Source organism: Apis cerana, linkage group LG10, assembly GCF_029169275.1.
Source record: "Apis cerana isolate GH-2021 linkage group LG10, AcerK_1.0, whole genome shotgun sequence".
Lineage (NCBI taxonomy): Eukaryota > Metazoa > Arthropoda > Insecta > Hymenoptera > Apidae > Apis > Apis cerana.
The window spans coordinates 7,316,057-7,336,590 of record NC_083861.1 but is presented as its reverse complement, the minus strand read 5'-3'; the positions used below and the strand labels follow the sequence as shown (position 1 = coordinate 7,336,590).

The window sequence follows — 20,534 nt, the reverse complement described above, 5'->3', positions numbered from 1 at the left end:
TTAGAAATATACAAATACTTTTATCCTAAAAATTATTTAAATTCGATTTTATTTATTATAGCTATAAAATTAATTTATCGGTAAAATGTAATTCGTCGACAATTAGAATGGAATTTATAAAAGAAATATACTAAATAAACATAAAAATTATTAAAGTAGGAATATATAAGAAATATAAAAACGAATAATAAAAAAAATAAAAATTTGCTTATAGATGCATATACATTTTTAATATTTATATATGTATATTTATATATTATATATTTATATGTGTATTTTTATTACATCTATATATTCTTATATATACCTTATCGTGTATAAAATTTTTAAAAAAAAGTAAATATTTCTAAATATAAAATTGTTTCATTCCTTATAAATACAAAAATATAAAACGTTTCTTATAAAATATTGATGTAGTATCTAAATTTTGTCGATACATTAGGAAAAGATAATAAATAGAAGAATTTAGTACCGGTGGCGCCATCTCGCGGTTGGATTCATGAAGCTCAGACTCGTTACTAGCATAACATGATATGCAAGGAGGTATGCGAAGTCAAAGAGAAGGAACGCAATATTGTGCGAGAAGGACAGAGAACATTTAAAAATACGCCACATGGAAAAATCATTAATTACTCGTTTTCTACTTAAAATTTCGATACATTTAAGCTCTCATTTTAAAGCTAGAATTCCAGCCAACTTTCTCATATCAATTTTAATGCGAAATTCCTCTTATTTATTTAATTATTAATGATTAATACGTAATACGTTCTAATACATTAAAGACGCCATATTGAAAATTCATTAATTATTCGTTTTCTATTGAAAATTTCAGCACTTTTAAACATGCATCTTGCAGCTAGAGCTTCGGACCAGCTTCTTCTATCAATTTTAATATAAAATTCTTCGTTATTAATTATTTATTAGTAATTATTATAAAGAATGTTGCGATTGCAACTATTCCGTCGGTAACCGAATTATAAACAATTAATTTATTTATTTAAATAACAAGAAGATTATGAACAAAAATTATACTTGAATATAGAGGAGGAAACAACGTTTAAAATACATATATTCGTATTTAGAAATAAATCTTATAATAATGTGAATTAATGAAAAATGCGTTGCATGTCGATATCGTTAATTTACATATGACGCATTAATCGTTAATAATTAAATAATTAACGAGAATTTTATATTAAAATTGATAGAAGAAGCTTGTTTGAGATTCGGATTACAAGATGCGTGCTTAAAAGTTCAGAAAATTTCAGTAAAAAACGAGTAATTAGTGAATTTTCAATATGGCGTCTTTAATATGTTAAATATATTAAAACATTTGACGCATTAATCGTTAATAATTAAATAATGGAAAAGAATTTCGCATTAAAATTGGTATAAGAAACTTATCCGAAATTCTAGCTACAAGATGCATGCTTAAACGTGTAGAAATTTTCAATAGAAAACGAATAATTAATGAATTTTCAATATGGCGTCTTTAATGTATTAGAACGTATTGCATATTAATCATTAATAATTAAATAAATAAGAGGAATTTCGTATTAAAATTGATATGAGAAAGTTGCCTGGAATTCTAGCTTTAAAATGAGAGCTTAAATGTATCAAAATTTTAAGAAGAAAACGAGTAATTAATGATTTTTCCATGTGGCGTATTTTTAAATGTTCTCTGTCCTTCTCGCACAATATTGCGTTCCTTCTCTTTGACTTCGCATACCTCCTTGCATATCATGTTATGCTAGTAACGAGTCGGAGCTTCGTGAATCCAAACGCGAGATGGCGTTGATGTCGAAAACTTTTTGATAGGTATCTTACTTATCGGTAAAATGCATTTCATCAATAATTAAGATAAAATGAAAAAAGAAAAAATATATATTATAATTTAAAAATCATTTTAGTAAGCGGGGAATATAGAATATATGAGGAATATAGAAATGAATAATAAAGAAAAGAAGAAACATTTATTTATATATTTAATTTATATTTATTAATTTATTTAATTTATAATTAATTTATCTAATTTATACAATAGAATATATATAAAAATTTTTAAATGGAATTTTTTTTTCTTAAGTGAAATTTATGTCTATATAAAATATATATATATTTATTATTATAATATATATAGCATAAATAAATATATATATATTGTATAATATATTGTCATATAAAAATATAAATAAATATAATAAAATCTATATATATATATATATATATATAGGTATATTCTGTTATGATTTTTAATCAATAAGACAGGATGAAACTTATTTACTTCTGTAATTTATAGAGGGCATACTGAACATTCTAATTTTTTGCGCGATCGGTATTTTAGATTATGGAACACAAAGTCTCGTTAAATGCTAGATCTATCTTGTATTTTATTCGAGTAATAAAAAAAAATCAAAATTTGTGAAAAATTTATGTTAGAGAGCTCAGATAACAGCACTTATATTATCAATAATTGAACGAAACAATTAAATATTAATAATTTCATAAGATTAACAAATAGTGATGATGTAAGAGGTTATCTTTTTTAATTATACAAAACAGAAAATGATATTGGTTGAACATTTCCTTTTACGTACAATATTATGATGTTAATGTGTGATACAAAGTTGATTAGAAAAGTAACATAAATATCTTCAATGACATGTGTAATGTTAAAGCATGGTTGTCACGCCACGAAAGATGAAACAGGTTGCCTTTTCTGTGATTTGTATAATATTAGGTAAATATTTAAAATCGTATTAATTTGTCAATTTTTTTTTATCAGTCGTTATATTATATCATTGATAATATCATATGTTTTCCATATGTGACAGTGTTAGGATTTTATAAAACATTAGTAAATCCAGAAGATGAACAATCTTTTACCCGAATTCACCCACGAGATCATAAATCTCATCTAGGAGATGTAAATGAAATTGAAAGTGTCAATGAAAAAGTTCAAGAGGCAGTTGACGAAAATATACGTTATACTGATATTAAAGATATTGAAGAAGCAAAAATACGAATTCGTGAGTTAGAGGGTAAATTACAACATCTTGAAGCTAAGATCGAAAACAAAGTATCAAAAGATTTTCCAACAGTCAAGTTTCTTAATTATAAGAACCGCAAAAGAATATTAGTCACAGGTGGAGCTGGCTTTGTTGGATCACATTTGGTTGATCGTTTAATGCTTGCTGGCCACGAAGTGATAGTCGTAGATAATTTTTTTACTGGAAGAAAACGTAATGTTGAACATTGGGTTGGCCATGAGAATTTTGAGCTTGTTCATCATGACATTGTTAGACCTCTTTATTTAGAAGTTGACGAAATATATCATCTTGCTAGCCCAGCTAGTCCGCCACATTATATGCTTAATCCAGTTAAAACAATAAAAACAAATACATTAGGTACAATAAATATTTTAGGTATGTATATAGTATATTTACTTGAAGTTAAAAAAATCCACTTAAATAGTCAGTTCATTTAAATAATTAAGCCATATTTTATTATAATAATATTAATAAATATAATTATTTGATTATATCAGGTCTTGCGAAAAGAGTGGGAGCAAGAGTTTTAATAGCTAGTACATCTGAAGTTTATGGAGATCCTAATGAACATCCTCAATCAGAAACTTATTGGGGCCATGTGAATCCTATAGGTATATAGAAATGATTATAATTTTATTTAATTGTAACGAAAATAATTGATAATATAATTTTCGTAGGGCCAAGAGCTTGTTACGACGAGGGAAAACGCGTAGCTGAAACATTAAGCTATGCATACATGAGACAAGAGGGTGTTTCAGTACGCGTTGCTCGAATTTTTAATACATTCGGGCCAAGAATGCATATGAATGATGGTCGTGTAGTTTCAAACTTTATTCTACAAGCATTACAAAATGATTCGATTACAATTTATGGTAGTGGAAAACAAACGAGATCATTTCAATATGTATCTGATTTAGTCGATGGATTAGTTACTTTAATGGCATCTAATTATACTCAACCAATAAATATTGGAAATCCTGTGGAGCATACAATAGAAGGTAAATATGATGTTATTAAATATTTTTAGAATAATTGATATAATGGTTTGAAAAAAAAAACATAATTTCTAATTGATTGCAGAATTCGCTCTTATAATAAAAGATCTAGTTGGTACTAATAGTAAAATAGTTGAACTTGCCGCGGTCGAAGATGATCCACAGCGAAGAAGACCAGATATCACTAGAGCTAAAAAATATTTAAATTGGGAACCAAAAGTTCCTTTAGCAGAAGGACTTAAGAAAACGATAATGTATTTCGCTAAAGAATTACAAAGAACAAAGCATTCTCAGAAAAGTAGCTTCAAACAATATTCTTACAAAAACGATCATGATATAGTAGAACAACTCTAACAAACAAAATATCAATACAATTAATTTTTATCCACTTTTAACAAAGTGGTTTCGGAAAGTGCCATTATGCTATGGACCATTATGTGCCAAGAGATTCCCCGTCCAAATTGAAAATTTTGTATAATTTAGAATATTAACAGGTACACGTATTCTCTTTTTTAATTTAAAATAAAAAAAAATAAAAAAAAGAAATACAATGATATTTAAAAAAAAATTTCATAACAAAATTGATATTTTGTATTTATGAAATCGATATTTATTTCAGCTTCATTAGGATGATAACTTTATTAAGTTCAACACACATATAATGAATTTATTTATTACATATATAGTATACAATAATATTTAGTTCAAGTGGTGAATGCTTATATTACTTATTTTATAATGAAATGAAATTTTTGAAAATCTTATATTTAGTAATGAATTGTGTGCGATGGTGCTGGGGAAAATTAATATTCTTTTTCCCTCTATAAATTATTAGATTAAACGACACGAACTTTGAAAGGTATTATACCGGATTTACTTAATATTTCTATAAAATTAATTTTTCTTCGAATATACATGACATTATCTATTGTTGTATTTCTGTAATGATATATGATAGTAAAATTAATCACTATACCTGTAATTAATAAGTAAGTTTTTAATAATTTTTGTCATCGAATTTTTTATTATAGAGACAAATGCGGTCTCAAGATTTTCTCGTTCTTATGAAATTATTCTTTTGAACGTTTGTAATATATTAATAACGTGTGTGATATATACACAGTGTAAGCCGTAAGTACTGTAATATTTCATAAGTGTGTAAACAGGAAAGTAATTTTATACCGTACGAAAAAAATGTATTCTATCCGAGTATGAGTAAAAAAAACACTTTTGTAAAGATAATTCTGTTTCTGGAGAACTGATACTAGTTTAATTTATATACAAGTAATCATATATGTAGAGAGAAATATAAAATCAATGCTTATATCCATAATGTGTACATAAATTTGCATCAATGCCACGATCATCTATTCAACCTTATCCGCCTCAAAAGTAAAAAAAAGATTTTCAATGATCGCATCGCGGGAATGTATACATTGTTGCATAACGAGTTTGATGATTCTTCTTGTCCGGTTGCGCTCCAACTAGATAATATTATAATTCCGGCAAGCGTGACCACTTACTGAAGACGCATTCCAGGGCGAGATTGAAGAATCGCCCCGGCCGATTATAGCGCATTTGAAGGGCCGATTGCCCGTAATGGGTGTCGCGTGGGCCCTGACAGGGCGCACGTGGTTGTCCTGTCTCGAAGACAGGAAAGAGAGAAACGGCTGATACACGAGGGAAAGAAGGAAAGAGATGGACGAAGAGATTGGCGAGAGTAAGGGGCCGGTAAGACTCGGCGATTCTTAACTATAATCATCGCATCCGGGATATGCCGTGGCTTTGTCGTCGCGGATGAAAATGCCGCAAGGGTGAAGATGACCTAATCGTTGAGGAGACAGTCCGCTAACGACTCGGAGGAAGCAAGGCGGATAGAGAGACTCTTCTTTTTCTCTACGTTACGCTTTCGTGCAATCTTTTTGTTTTAATCAATCCGCACACTGACATCTCTTTGCATAAATAATCCAATGAATTACTTGGAACGAGTTACTTACGTGCATTTCCCTTTTCTTTTCCTTGTTACACAACTCGTTAAGCAACTCGTTAAAAAATGGCCCGCGACGAGGCGTTACGAACCAAGAGAGGGTGTACCATCGCGTAATGGACGAACTTCAACGACTTCCTGTCTGCGGAGGAGACCGGAGGAACAGGTGACCTAATTCAGCGTAAAGTAACTCTTGCTCTCTATCCGCCGGTGGTCCGCCGGTAACCCGATCTATCTATTGGTAAATGATATTCGTCTAACGTGGGTTGAGCACGTGAGCCAACGGTGTTACTCGTTACCTGGGTCCGAGCAAGGGGGATGTTTCGATTAGGGTAAGGATGAATGGATGAATCGATTCGACGACGATGAGACAAGAGAGATCTAGATGTATTGTTGATAGTTAATAGTTGATAAATATAGAAAAATAAGAGAGAGAGAGAAGATAAAGAAAAGGAATCGTGCATAGAAATATTGGTATCGGTTCAGGCGGGATCAAGAATGAAAAGCGGCATCAGTATTCGACACTGCATCACGAGTTTCCGAGTATAAACGCGCGATATTCATCGCGATATTCATTCTCACCTTCTCTCGAAATGTATTCTATTCTTATTGAAAGAAAACGAAACGAACCGGAAGATGAAGACGCCAGATACCCTCGATGGAAGTTCGCACGCTCGTCGATGAGATGGAAAAAGAGAGAAAGAAAAGAGGAAAGAAAGAAAGAGTAAGAGGAGGTAAATTATTGATGAAAAATAGGAATTCGTTGCGAGGCTATGGGACGACCGATCGGAAGTTTTCACGTGAAATTTGCATTGCGAATTTAACATGCCCGTTCATCTCTACTTTGTCCCTGCATTATGTATGACCCACACGGCAACCTTCTCGGGCTGCCTCCTCTGTTACGGATTTGAAAGTGTCGCAGACTACTCGACACACATTCCCGTATCTAACCTTCCTCGTGCTTATCTCTCGTGCTACCTTTTAACGTACTATCAGCCCAACGTGGTTCTTGCACCCTCGTGGTTAATGATAAAAGCAAGAATGTTTCTTTTCGAAAATGGAAAAAAGAAGTTTTGATGAACGTCGATAGAACATTTTTATAATAAATACAATGGTACAATCCGTTGTATAATATATATGTATGAACGCCGTTCCATTCTGAATTCTGAATAGAAAAATTACGAGGAAATTTCTGCGAATGCGCAGTTTTATTCATGACTGATGGCGGAGAAGAGCATTGTTGTAACTGCCGGTAAAATATTCTTGAGAGGATACTTTTTCTCAATGACGTGGAAAAATGACATTCCCGTATTCATAATTCGACGAAGTTATTAAAAAAAAATAACTTTTTCGAGTTTAACCTTTGATCAATTAGCACAGCTGTTCTCGAAACGTTAATCGCATCGTTAAAATAAGATGTCAAGAAGACGGTGACGAAATAACTTTGACACTTATATAACTTTAATAAATCCATTCGAATGCTACGGCCAATATTTCATATACGTTTTTCTTTCGCGATCGAAACGCTCGTTTTCAAGATGTTAGTACAATTATCCCGATAAACGCGTCCAAGCATCATTATTACGTACAAATCAGGGCACGTTTACGCATGATCTACGAGACTTTAATTATGCCTTCGGGCTAGTAGGAAAGGAATAGACGGATTAGACGAAAACTAGTTCGCGTGAGCAGCTGTCTGACAAATCGATGCGTTCGAATAGAACGGAATAATTACGAGGCACGAGTTGTGCACAGTAGTTTCTTGTTTTTCGCAAAGCGAATCGGAGAGCTTGACAAGTGAAAATCACCGACCGGTTCAATGTTCACGTTTCGACGTTGTAACGCTGGATCGCAAGAATGATAAGTTGCTTTCGATGCTGTATGAAAATGAAACGAACCATTTCATTCTTTAGAAACTTGTTGCTCGTTCAATAAATAACGAATCGTTCCAGTATGAATTCGAAGAGGATCGTCCTAGCTTGGTCGAGGCAAAATGCAATTTACTAGAGAACGAAATACAAACTCTCCTAGAACGTAGTTTATCTTGGATCCTTTGTGCGCCGGAGTCATTGAAATTCTCGCAATTTCCACCAATGATTATTTTCGAGTGATCGTTGGGATTCGAATGGCTATCGAATGAACAATACAATTCCAAGTTTCCCTCGTGCACTTTATTTTCCTACCCTTTGTACGCGAAAGTAAACGAATTTATCACCAATGTTCCCGCCTTCCATGGACCCATTCTCGAAATTGCAGCCGAGCAGTAGGAAACGCTAACACACGCGTATATAAATTGGCCTTTCACGGAACGTTTTCGCAGGCATCGAGTTGGCCACCTGAAGAGGAAGAGTCCCGAGTATGCAGCTTTCGCGAAACGCATAAACATTTCACCTGAACCGCCCACTCTCGGAGCCAGTCTCTGCAATATCGCAAATATTCTGGCGCCATCGAGTTTCGAGCCGGTGTCTAAATAAATAGCCGATCGGCGAGGACTTAGTTATGCATGCGACTCGGTCAAAGCGAGGATGCCAGAGGATGGCTCGCTCGAACAAGTGGCTTTGCCTTTTCGATGGCCCGACAACAGCTATGATTTGTTTCTCGCGAGATGACATATGGATGGACTTGTTGAACGAATGGCCGAGACTAGCGACTAAAAAGAGGAGAGATTATTTCAACGGCAACGTCAAGTGGCAACGGGTGACAGACACAGTGAAGGATCTTAACGCTCTTCCCGAGCTCTGATTATAACTCGACGTATCGAGTTATAATTATTCAAGGTTAATCCCTCCGTCATAATGTCTCTTTCAAGAGAGGGAAAAAGAAAAAGTTGGCGAAGAAAGATTATCGAAAATAAACAGGGGGAATCAGCGGGAAGGAAAGACATTGTTAAACGTATAATCCAAGATACCGTCTAAGTTAATATTTGCTATCGATCTAGGTGTCCCTTAACCGAGTCTAGAAATCGCATCGTATCTGAATCGTGTTTAAAAGCGCGTAGATAAGCTGATCGATGAGTATCGATGCGTGAGGGAATTTGCTGTTATCAGGGTTTCGGTTCAAGCCTCGTCGCGTAATCGATCGTTCCACGAACGAATCCTTTCCTCTCGGATTCGGGCGAATAAACGTGGTAGTCGGGTCTCGCTACGGTAATAACTACGCGTACAGGTGGTTTAAAGCGACCGGTGAGGTAAATGACGGGTTGAAAAAGGCGAAGATACGTTAATACCGCGGCAATAAAAGGCTGGTGGTACAGTTACACGGTTCCTCTTTCTCGAACGCGTATACATTTACGCGCAAGATTTATCGAATCGTTCGTCGAGTCTTGTTTTCGAATCGTTTCTCATCCATGTTTCAACGAGGATCTTTATGATCTTCGAACGAGGACTGGCGGAATCGCGACACGGGAAAATGGTTTCGTTTTATAACCGTGCCCTATTTTTTTTTTCTTGTGATCGTTGGATATTTTACGAGGCGATCGAGCAACGATTTTGGGAAGCTAAGTGTTCCTCCGTTTCTAAATTTGCATCCTATACGTTGCATTCGAACGAGCTGCGCAACTTGCAAGTTGCAGGCCTCGTGTGAACGACCCCGGCCCTCATACGAAATGTAAATATTTACACGAGCAGCTGTCAGTGAAGGGGAATATTCGTTTTTTCAGGTAATATCCCTATACTATACGGAGGCGCGTTACAAGCGCGGTATGTTATCTTGCCATCAGCAGATATTTTTCGGGCTCCTTTTCAACCAACTTTCTCGTCCATGGTTTTGGAAATGATAAGTGCACTTAGAACGGAACGGAATATTCGATTATAATTCGAGAATACGCGTCGATTAATTGGGTTAAAGAGATCATTGGAGGTAAAAATCTAGATTAAAAACGGATCTAAAAACAATTGTTGGAGCGATGACGAACTACGCTTCAACAATTGTGTATCATGATCTACATTCAACGTTATAATTTTTTTTCAATTCTCAGTAAAAACGATTAATTCTCCTCGTCGATTGATTCGTGACAAAATATATCAAGATAGATATAAAAGTAAAAAGATATCTGATGTGAAATTTTTGACCAAAATTTTGATTTAGAGAAAGAATAGAGGAAACGTATTATATGTAAGTACTTATACTCATCCTTACATTTTTATTCTCTTTCAATTTGGTAGAAATTTTCAATTAATTCTAACTTTAAAACTGAGTATGTAATACTCTATTTTTACTCACATTTTTTTATATTTACATCTTCTTAAGATGCCATTAAAATTCATGACAATGGTTTCAGAAGATCGGCGTAACCATCAACCAGATTGTCTTCATCCAGATGTCTTCACCCAAATTTACAATCACAACAACTTATTAAATTAAAATTATAATCTCTCGGCGAGTATCGAATATCATATAAACTGGAACCATCGGTGGTGAATCATCCTCCGACTGAAGAAAAAAGAAAATCGTCGTTCGAGATACAGAAAGAATCGGAGAGCTGCAATTGAACGGTTACTTAACATACCACAGCGGGGACAATTTTTTTCTTTCATCCTCGATCGAACGGACGGTAGGTGAAGAACAGCATGGAACAGCGTGGTCCTAATAGGGTGAAACGTGATTTTTCTAGCGGCGTACCCCTACCACGTCCGGATCGCTACTCGCAGAAGATATACTTGGCGCGGCTTGCCTGTCCGCCAAGCGACCGAGTAGTTTTCTGGCGCTGGCTGGCAGAGCAGCTGTTTCCAGACTGGAGGCGGTATTCTCGCTGGAAGTTCAGTCTCGTTGCGACCGTCGGCGAGGTCGTGTCGTAGCCTGCCGTTTTTGCGGCCGCGCTTTGCCTTCCCGCCACGTGCGCTCCTCTTCCTCTCTCCTTCCCTTCTCTACTCCGTCTCATCTCGTCTCGTCTCGTCTCGTCTCGTCAGCCGATACATCTCGAAACCGGCTCCTGGTTGGAAACTCTTGGGATCCGCGGTGAACCACGCGACGTGCACGTCGCCCTGGGAACGGACGGACGCTTCCACGGAGGAAGAGAAATCGAGGAGAATTCAGCTTGATCGAGACGTCAGTGAGTAGTAGACTAGAATTATATCCTGTTCTTTTTTTTATTTACGAAAGATGGAAAGGGAGATTGGAAAAGGAAAGTTTTAGAGCGTGTTGACGGATCGTTGCTCGATTGGTGAACGATTCTGTTTTCAGAATCGGTGAAAAAAATTATGGAAAATTATGAAAGAGGAGTGTTAATTATCGTGGAATTTAAGATTGTACAATATGATGGAAAATTTTTTCCATAACATTCCGGTATTGATTTATTCGCCGTGTGGTGATTGTGCAATGATTCATTACGATAAAGTGTACTTTATGATTCGTAAAGCGATTATCGATGTTGTACATATGTTGTATATATATATAGTTTCCTCTAATTCCTGAATAGAAAAATACGCTGTAATTTGCGATTCGTTCCATTCCAACTCGGCATTCAATTTTTACTTAATATTTTAATTCTGGATGCGTCATCGACAATATTTCAGGACAGAAATGATACATTGGAATGGAAAAACGGCTGTCATCGATTCGTTTCTTTCTGTTGCATGCACGGATATAATCTTCGGTGTTACGTAAACCGTCTCCAGTTTTCGCGATCCCTCACCACCCCATCTTCTCACTCGGGGCAGTTTCGAAACTATGGCGCGCTTTGTTTCACCGGAGGGGTTTCCGGCCAACGAATTCGCGGCACTTCAAACCGGAAACTGTGGCCCCACACGTGGGGCCCACGGTGGAATCAGGCCACGGTGGTATAGGCTTGTTCTTGTCTCTCGATCCTTCGAAGCCACTTCGAGGAATCGCAAGAAAAGAAACAAGAAAAAAAAAAAAAACAAGAAAAAAAAGAAAAAAGAAACGATAAATGCATGTGTCTCCGAGGGCCGATATAAGTTGGGCTGTTGGAGAGTTGGAGCGGATCGACTTTCGAATATTTTGCGGGACGCGCGTTTTATTTCGCGCCGACCAAAGGAATTCGACGCGTTTCGGAATAATTTTATGTCTGGACTGTTCGGGGCTTCTTCGTGTCCGAACGGGCCAAGTCATTGAAATATTCAGATTTAGGAAGCTGTGGCTGTAGCGCGGTAAAATAGAAATTGTAAATCAATTCGTTGGGAAATTATAGAAATCGTGTGAATTCGTTTTCGAAACGGTAATTGCGTTACGCGGAGTTAGCGATTTAATGGAAGTGTATGTATGTGGAAATGGTTGTACGTTTGACGATATAATGGAATTATTAAAGATTTAATAGATGGAATATCGGACGGACGACGCGGGGAAGCGGGAAACGATTAAAATCAATTGACTATCAAAAGCTTTGTCGCGTGTTGCGCTTAAAAAAATATCTCTGCAGCACCGGCCAGCTCGTTAAACGTTACTGTAATACAACAACATTACCGTGTTACTGGATAGAAATCCGATCGGTTCGAATCAGCGATCAGATTGAATGGACGTGGGTTGAAAGACTAGTAGCTTAGAAAATATATTCCCAAACACACCACGCTTTGAATATCCGAGTCTAAATATACAGAGTTCGAGAGACAAAGTCTTTGCACACCTGAGTCAATTTTTAAACAAAAAGAAAAAGAAGAAATTGGGACGCTTTTAAACTCTGACATCTTCAAACGAATTCACGCGCAAGGATAATGAAACTACTTGAAAAAATATATTCTCGGATACCTGTCAATTTACACCAACATCGATCGGCCATCATTAGCAGTTTCTCGTCGATCTTTGAGTTTTCAATCAGATCGATCGATAAGTGTTCGTTACGAAAGTATAGCGAATAAACTTTAAAGGACGATTGTGTAAGAATCAGCACAGCGTAGATTGATTCACAAACGTGGACACCTGTGTTCCGATATCTCGATTGATTAACGATTCATTGTATTTTCGTTGGTAAAAGGAACGGCCATATGTAATAGATCACACCTCTTTTCTTGTTTCGTATCAACTATTCGTATCGCGAGTTATGAACGTGTTTGCGGTAATTCGATCCATCGATCGGTATAATTGTTTCACTTCTGACACATAGTTTATATTGAATTATTTTCCAGTAAATCCTATTATGCAAAACTCTTTCATACGCGAAAATAAAAATCCTAAAACATCTTAAACGTGATCTTTTCATTGTTGATATTTTCTAAGATAAATCTTAGACATTGTGCAAAGAAGAAAGTTTCAAGTCTCAAAATATTTCACTTCAAGGAGAGAAAACTTCTTCTTAAAAGATTAAAATGAAATATTATCCATCGATCATATTTTCATTCGATCCTTTAATTTTTTTGTTTCTTTAATTATTTACTATTATTTCTATTATATTTCACTTTTTAAATACAATTTATATTTAAAACTGTTATTATATTCACAACTTGATTTCGATAATTTTCTTAATAACAAAATTTTACACTCGAAGTGTAAATCAATGTTGTCAACGCGTTAACAAGTTTTTCAACGAGAGGATAACAAATTCTAAATAATAAGGCTTAGAAGAATTTCATCAATTCGAATATCATCAATTTTCCACGCAATGCTCTCAAAAGAGTGGAACGAAAGAGGTCCCCCCGTTCCAAGTTGAAAACGAATCCCGATATTCGATACGGCGTTCACAGTTGCATGACGTTCAAAATTTCATCGAAAAAAATTCATCTGCTCGGAACGAATCGCGATACAACTTAGATTCGCGCGAATTGTGTGGAGCGACATTAAAAGGCGGGATGGTAGCGCAGTGTGGGCGAGGATGGACGTTCGTTATCGATGTGATTTGTTGCAGTTGCTCGAATCGAGGGCGTCGTCGAGTAACCGAGGATCCAGGATTTCCACCGCGAGTTCATCCGCGCCGAACCTACGCGAAATCGTCGTTCTGGATTATTACCTGAGATAGTTTGGCCAACTGTAGATGCTGTAGTTTCAGCGGAGTTATGCCGTCCCAAGTGATTAAGCGTTGCATTTCCATTCGAAATGCCGGTCGGTTGATTAATCGCTGGCCGCGGAACCGCTGAAAATAGTTAAGCGTTGCTTTTCGCTTCGATTGATTAATTACTCGGTCGCGAAGAAGCCGGGTGAAACGTTTTGAAAGAGGATTGGGAATAATTTAGAAAACCAGAGGTGTTTCAAGATGTGTCCAGGATTAATGAGTTTGCCAGAGATTTTTACGCTCGTTCTTTAACGATCGATTCTGCTTTTCGACAAATTTTTCGCTCTTGGCTAAGCAATGACGTGCGATCGATGTTCGACTCTTTCGAGATTACTTCTCCAGTAGGCGAAACGGAAATTCCATACCTGAACTTCTTCGAGCAAGATTTTTATTCGCTTTTGATAAATCTTTTCAATATTTCGATACATGGAATATAATGGGAGAGAGAGTTTAATAGAAATATCTCGGAATTTTTTTGTTCGATCATAAATTATCCAAATTGTTCGTAAAAGAACGATAATAACGAAGAATTAAGTGACTAGGCTTCATTATCTTTGCTCCTGTTTATAAATAATTTTTACAATTTATACAATTTATACCATTATAAATTATCTTGCGATCGCGTAACGCGTTTTACGATGCAAGATGGTGTACGCAATCGATCCGATGGATTGTTTATTTTGACGCGACGCTGAAAAGAGAACGCGCGTGGGTGGCTACTTTTTCCAGAACCATTTTATTTACCATCCAATGGGTTTGTTGAAGTATCGTTCGCTGAAGAATCCTTGAGAAAAAAATCGCGGAGGAAACACGCTGCACACCGAATCAACCGGATGAAATTTAATTGATAATCGCGCGGAAGAAGTTTTAAAATAAAATGAAAAAAAAAAATAAACGATCGTCAAAATACGCTCGAGCGTCGGATCCGCGACAAATATTTGAAATAAGCGTGCAACGCGGAAGCGATTCGATCGAGAAAACCACTCTGCTTGCTTCATTACCTGGTGCTTTTTGCCACTTATCCAAACGCGGCGTATTTCGCGTTTAAATCGCATGCAGAGATTAATCGCACGGTTCCAACATCAAGGATCGATCCGATTAGCGCACGAGAAAGTTCCGTATCTCTTCTGAATTCTTCGAAAAAATAAATTTCAAATTTCGAATCGTTGAGGGAGAAACTCGTTACTGGTTTCGTTTTGTGGAAGTGTTTGGTGACGCTAACAAGATTCTCATGATTCTTCAACAAGATTCAAAAAGAAGAAATAACATCGGCAAACAGATATTAAATGATGAAAAGTTTATCTAGGAATCGATCTTATGGCGATAAAATTTCTTTTCTTTCTCCCAAGAAATCCGTTTGTTTCGAATCGTGTTTTAAATCCTCGAAATGATTTTCTTCGCGATTCTAAGAGAAAGAGAAAGAGATGAGAAACAAGAAAGAAAGATAAGACAATCGATCCTGTACTCCTCTTAATTTATCGGAATCGCTCGAGCATTTTAATATTCCCCATCAAACTTGGATAACAAAGATTCCTCCGATTCTTCTTTATTCGAATAACGATATCCACTCGAGAGAAAAATAAATCCGACATACAGAAAGTTTCCATGATATTTTAGTTTCAATTATCTATTAATCCGGACAACGATAATTTTTCTCGAAACAATCGACGAGGATTATAGAAAGAGCTGCGAGCTGATAACGATAAATTATCCGAACGTTTCTTCGTTTGAATCTTAGTTTCGCGAATATCTATCGCAAAATTTAATCGGGGAAAAACGGCGACTCGTGGATCTCTCTTTCTCAATTCCACGATCGATCAAAGTTTGTATCTAGTTTCGTCTCTACTGCCTAAAAACTTAAAGAGAGAAAAGATCGTGGAGAGTGAACGTTTCTTACATCGTTTATCAAATTGGATTTACCAAAGGGACTTCCTACTAATTCCGTCTCGACGTGACGTGGCGAAAGGCCAGTAAGGTTAAACGCTATTTATTCGAGGAATGATTGTTAATGATCCATGATATCGTACGCGTGTTCGATGTTTATCGTGTTATAAGTTGTTCGAGGTATATATTAACGACAAAGCGCAAGCAGGTTTATACCCTCGTTTCAGATAGAACGATCGCTACTTTTACGGGGATAGTCGGTAGGTAACTAGACGGCAAGTATTGAATAACATGCGTAAAAGTTAATAGCCTTATATATATATGTATATATGGTATACATGTACGTATATACACGGTCGATCTTAGATGAATTGATAGAGGTTTTTATGCCATTGCGTAGTAAGAACAGGGAACGTTAATTTTGTGTAACGTGTTCCAATTATATAGTATACATTTATTCTATTAATCTTCGCGTGAAATCAGATTTTGTTCAGATATTGTTCAGTTTCTCGTTTAATAATTTTCATTTGAAAATTATTAAAATTCCAAGCTTGGAAATGTAGATCGATACAAGAGGACACAATGGCGAGCAAAAAGGGAAATTTTGAAATTTGATCGATCCCAAGATTCATCGGGCGATGAAGATGTCTTTCTGGATTTACCTCGTGAAAGGTGATTTCCTGTTTTGCAACTCTCTTAAGTTTCTCTAAACTTCACCCTCACGTCCCATTAAGTGGCCGCAAAAATAGGCACTTGTACGTACGTGCAAACGCACTCAGCCATGGTAAAGCACGCGCTCTCGAGGCCCGACTTTTCATACGTTGCAGTCCGTGCTTTCCCTTCCGAGGAAAAAGAAAGTCGTCGGATGGACCTAAGGGATCTAAGTGACAAAGCGGCAAGGACAACGTTTTCCCATTTTCTTTCTTGGCAACTTGTCAATTGCATCCATCGAAAAGTCTGCGACTTTCAAAAGAATCATAAGATAAAGAATTATCGGAGAGCATCGTCTCAACAATAAATTCTAAACGGACGGAAAAGCTATTTCCACTTCTCTTACTAGTCGTTACTTTCCTTCGAATTAGATATTAAATAGAATTGAACTGAAACTGATCGATGCGATCCACTTTTTTTCTTTTTTTTTTTCTTACATTTTACATTATCTTACATTATCAACAATCGAAGCGTTTATCGAGAGATAGACGATCTAATCGATTAAGTAATTAGCTCAAGAAGCAAGCATAACGGTAGCACGTTTAATTCTCACTCATTTTTTCCACTCGGAATAAAAAAAAGTGTTATGTATAATTAAAATGGCTCGAGGCTGATCAAAGTGAGGCAACGCGAACGTTTGATCGAGAGTCGCCTCGTTCAATCTCCGCCCGTATTATTTGTTCGTACGCTCGTTTCTTATCGATTCTATTACACGGCCAGATATTTTGAGCGACGCGATATTGCGCGATCGGATATCGATAAACCGACTGCTCCCGGCTCATTATTGAGCCGATAGATCTATTTATAGGCGAGCAGATATCTTGATCTTTGGCCAAGTCGTCCGGTAAACCGATCGTCAGCCTCGTGTTTGCTCATCTTCAGCCACCGCGCTTTAGATATCGAGGGTATCCTTCGAGAGTTGATTGCATCGTATCGCCCCGGGATCGTTATATTGTCGTAACGAGCCGCTTGCCAATCGCGGATGTCTTTATCGTCGTTTACCGATTGAAAGCCATATCGAATCTATTTCGACATTCACCTCTCCTCCTCTTCTTTTTCTTCTTCTTTCTCACCATCGATCGTGAAATCGTTTTATGCTCGAAACGCGAGTCGAAGAAAGGGGGAAAAAATTCTTTTTCTTCTTAACTCGAGGAACGGCGATTCATCCTTCGAAAAATCGCATAAATTTGGAATTTTCCATGGAAAATGCGTAATATAAACGATTCTCCTTCTGGCCGAATATTAATAGTACATTTTAAACTGCCGCTCGCACTTCCACCGAATTCTAAAACGTTAATCAAATATACTCGGCCAACAGAGTTATAATAACTTTCTCGGAAACCACGGGTTACTTCTGTTGCGAGCAGCTAAAGCGGAACGCTCCCTTCGAAATCCCCGAATTCGCACCGGATGAAGATTAAAACCTCGAATGCTCTCGGTCCCCATAAATCCGTTCGTCCGCGCTTCAATTCGAAATTCGATATTTTATGCAGATTTGCGGGCGGGCGGCGGCTGGTTAAAACCGTATTACGGCGCCGTAGGTGTTAGATTCCATTTGATCGTTCCCATGCTCGTAACTCAGCCGTGGACCGCCCATCGTGACCCATTGTGGCCGTCATCCACTCCAAAATATCCAATATCCCAACGCGACACGTCTTTCGCCCGCGTTGCGTCTTTCTTTTCCACGCTCGTTTTCCACGAGCTCGTCGTCGCGTTTCGCGCGAATGATTACATTATCGGTCGTGGTTTGTCGCAACCATTATCCGATTCCTCCCCGTGTAGCCGCTAGATTTAGAACCCCCCTCTTGGAGGACAAGTCGATAAATCATTTATCGAGAAGAGGTCGTAAAACAAGACGTCAAACGTATGTTTTGTAACGATACGATTGAACGAGGATCGAGAGGATTTTAAACGACCCCGCAATTAGAATGTCGAAGTATCGGCCGGTCACCGAACTCATCGATCAGTTGGAGCGAGGTTCGATAATTCACGGTTATATCAAATCGGCAGGAAACTCGTGTCGCCAGTTCGCATCGATTAATCACACCGCCCGTATTCCGCGCAACGTATTCCCATCGGATTCGCCATCGCGATCCATCTTTCTGCTTGGACGAGTCGCCGACCAAGACGGACGATCGCAAGGTCGCGACGTCCCTCTTCCTCGGTCTCATCCGAGGACTTTTGCTTCTCCCTTCCTTAATTACGCCAAGTATACGAAATTCGCAGCGACCAAGCGACGAAGTATATAACGTAAGATCGTTGACCCGTGGCAAGGGGGAGCCTTGGCTCCTCTCGCCGCGGTTTTTTCGACGACGAAAAATTCATTTCAAGCGGACGATTCAAGCGGAAAAAGGAGAGGAGAGGAGAGGAGACAGCGGTCGTAAGTCTCGCGCGGCCATTTCGGTACGTAAGAATTCTCAAGTACCTGAGGCCCACTCGAGCCTCGACGTCCCTTCGTTTTGGCACCCGAGAGAAACCGGCGAGCACCCCCTTTGGCTTTTTGTGCCCGCCACCGAAGGTCTTCGAGTGGCAGCCGCGACTATCCAAATGCCTTTCCAACTTCCATGCTTCCAAGGGGGTTGCGTTCCTCGTCTGGGAACGCCAACACCCTGCGCGCGTTAATGTCTGCCCTAATATCGCGCATCTGCCCCGTTTCTCCGTAGGGGAAGCGGTGACATTAAGTTATCTGCCCTTCTCGCGTCACGTGTATCGGCAGCGGTGCAAACTGGAGGACTAGGCAACGAAAGAATAAAATCGGGTCTCCCTTCGATTTTATTTTTCTCTCAGCTATTGTAGACGACACCTCGCCCCTACGGCCGCGTTCACCTCGTCTCGTTTTCGCACCTGCTCCTCGACTCGCCGCCTCACACCCCTTGCAAACTCGTACCTCGAACCTCGATTGCTGCTCGCCGAAACCATCGCGGCGAGCACGTGTTTCTTGCTCGAATTCGAGTTATTTACCGCCACGATTTCGTGCGTGGACGTGATCTCGATCGGGGAACAAAGTTATTTCGTCTTCGTGCTCGCTCGAGAGCACAGGTTGATAGATGAAAAAGATTACTAAAAGATTATCCAGGTCTTCCGTAGCAAATTTCTCGTTTACCTGGAGGAATAGTTCGAATAATAGATTCTCTTGGCCCGCGAACAAAAGGATTTCTTGCCGGGCCTTGTCAAACGTCACACGTCTATCCACCAACTGACACGATTCTCCTTATCCAGGTAGCATACCAAATATATTATACGTCGCGTGAAACCGAAGAAAATCTGATAAATACCGTGAGAAGAAAGAATTCCAAAACGATCTACATTGCGTTATCCGTAATTAAATTCGCAAGAATCGGCAACAAAGGAAGCGAAATCTTAGGCGAAAGATTACGATTTCGAAATTTGATGTTTCGTTCGCGTTGCAAGGGCCTGAGAATTATGTCCCATTGTCCGCGGCATTGCACGAGACGAATCCTTTTCCCTGCCGAGCCGCTTTTCTTTCTACCTTTCGTAGATCTTTCTCTGTCCCGTATTGTTGACACGTGTTTATTTGTCACGGTTATTATTACACGTGGACAGTAATGGATACCGAACAGTGTCCAGGGAACGTGGAACAATAATAGGACCGTGGAACGATCCGAGGCAGGCATCACGGTGTGACTAATCCGTAACCGGCCATGTAATTCATTTTTCCCTGACCATTTTGACCCGTTTGCCATCATTATTTCACGCCTTCGTCTCGCTTCTCAACGTGGCTAAAGGCGGCCCGTAATTAGATATTTCATTCATCTTCTGTGCCCAGGAAATCAGTCTGACGGATACGGACGATCTGTTTGGTTAATAACTCGTGTCCATTATGTATAATATAGGCAGAAGTGGAAGATTTTCGTATCAAGGCCGCTCCCTTCGTCTATGAATCACTCCCACTTTTATGGCGTTGCCACGTGCACTGGTTGTTGGAGCCATAAGGCCATAAATATGGA

The 20,534-nt window shown here is 37.9% G+C and overlaps 3 protein-coding genes across 7 annotated transcripts in view; 2 read left to right on the top strand and 1 right to left on the bottom strand.

The window, feature by feature from the left end:
* Positions 1-20,534, bottom strand: part of LOC108001562 (tripeptidyl-peptidase 2) — a 94,492-nt gene that overhangs the window by 12,018 nt on the left and 61,940 nt on the right. The gene's annotated exons all lie outside the window — the stretch shown is intronic.
* Positions 2,288-5,375, top strand: LOC108001565 (UDP-glucuronic acid decarboxylase 1). Of its 4 annotated transcripts, XR_009831623.1 has the most exons (7): positions 2,306-2,740; positions 2,835-3,425; positions 3,548-3,661; positions 3,728-4,048; positions 4,131-4,539; positions 4,665-4,904; positions 5,077-5,375. XR_009831623.1 is itself a non-coding variant. In XM_062081063.1 (5 exons), exons 1-5 carry the CDS (start codon positions 2,680-2,682, stop codon positions 4,397-4,399), a joined length of 1,356 nt encoding a protein of 451 aa, XP_061937047.1. In that variant the 5' UTR covers positions 2,305-2,679; the 3' UTR covers positions 4,400-5,375. The 4 variants fall into 4 exon arrangements, 1 of the variants encoding a protein (XP_061937047.1); XR_009831624.1 differs by lacking the exon at positions 4,665-4,904 and having other exon boundaries at positions 2,288-2,740; XR_009831622.1 differs by having other exon boundaries at positions 2,315-2,740; positions 4,665-5,375.
* LOC108001561 (extracellular sulfatase SULF-1 homolog) overlaps positions 9,129-20,534 on the top strand; it is a 72,497-nt gene continuing 61,091 nt past the window's right edge. Inside the window, exons 1-4 of one of the 2 annotated variants that reach the window (XM_062081056.1) lie at positions 9,676-9,890; positions 10,009-10,145; positions 10,312-10,584; positions 10,645-11,082. The gene's annotated coding sequence lies outside the window, so the exon portion shown is untranslated. Of the gene's footprint in view, positions 9,891-10,008; positions 10,146-10,311; positions 11,083-20,534 lie in introns of both variants that reach the window. The other variant, XM_017062599.3, reaches the window with a different exon arrangement.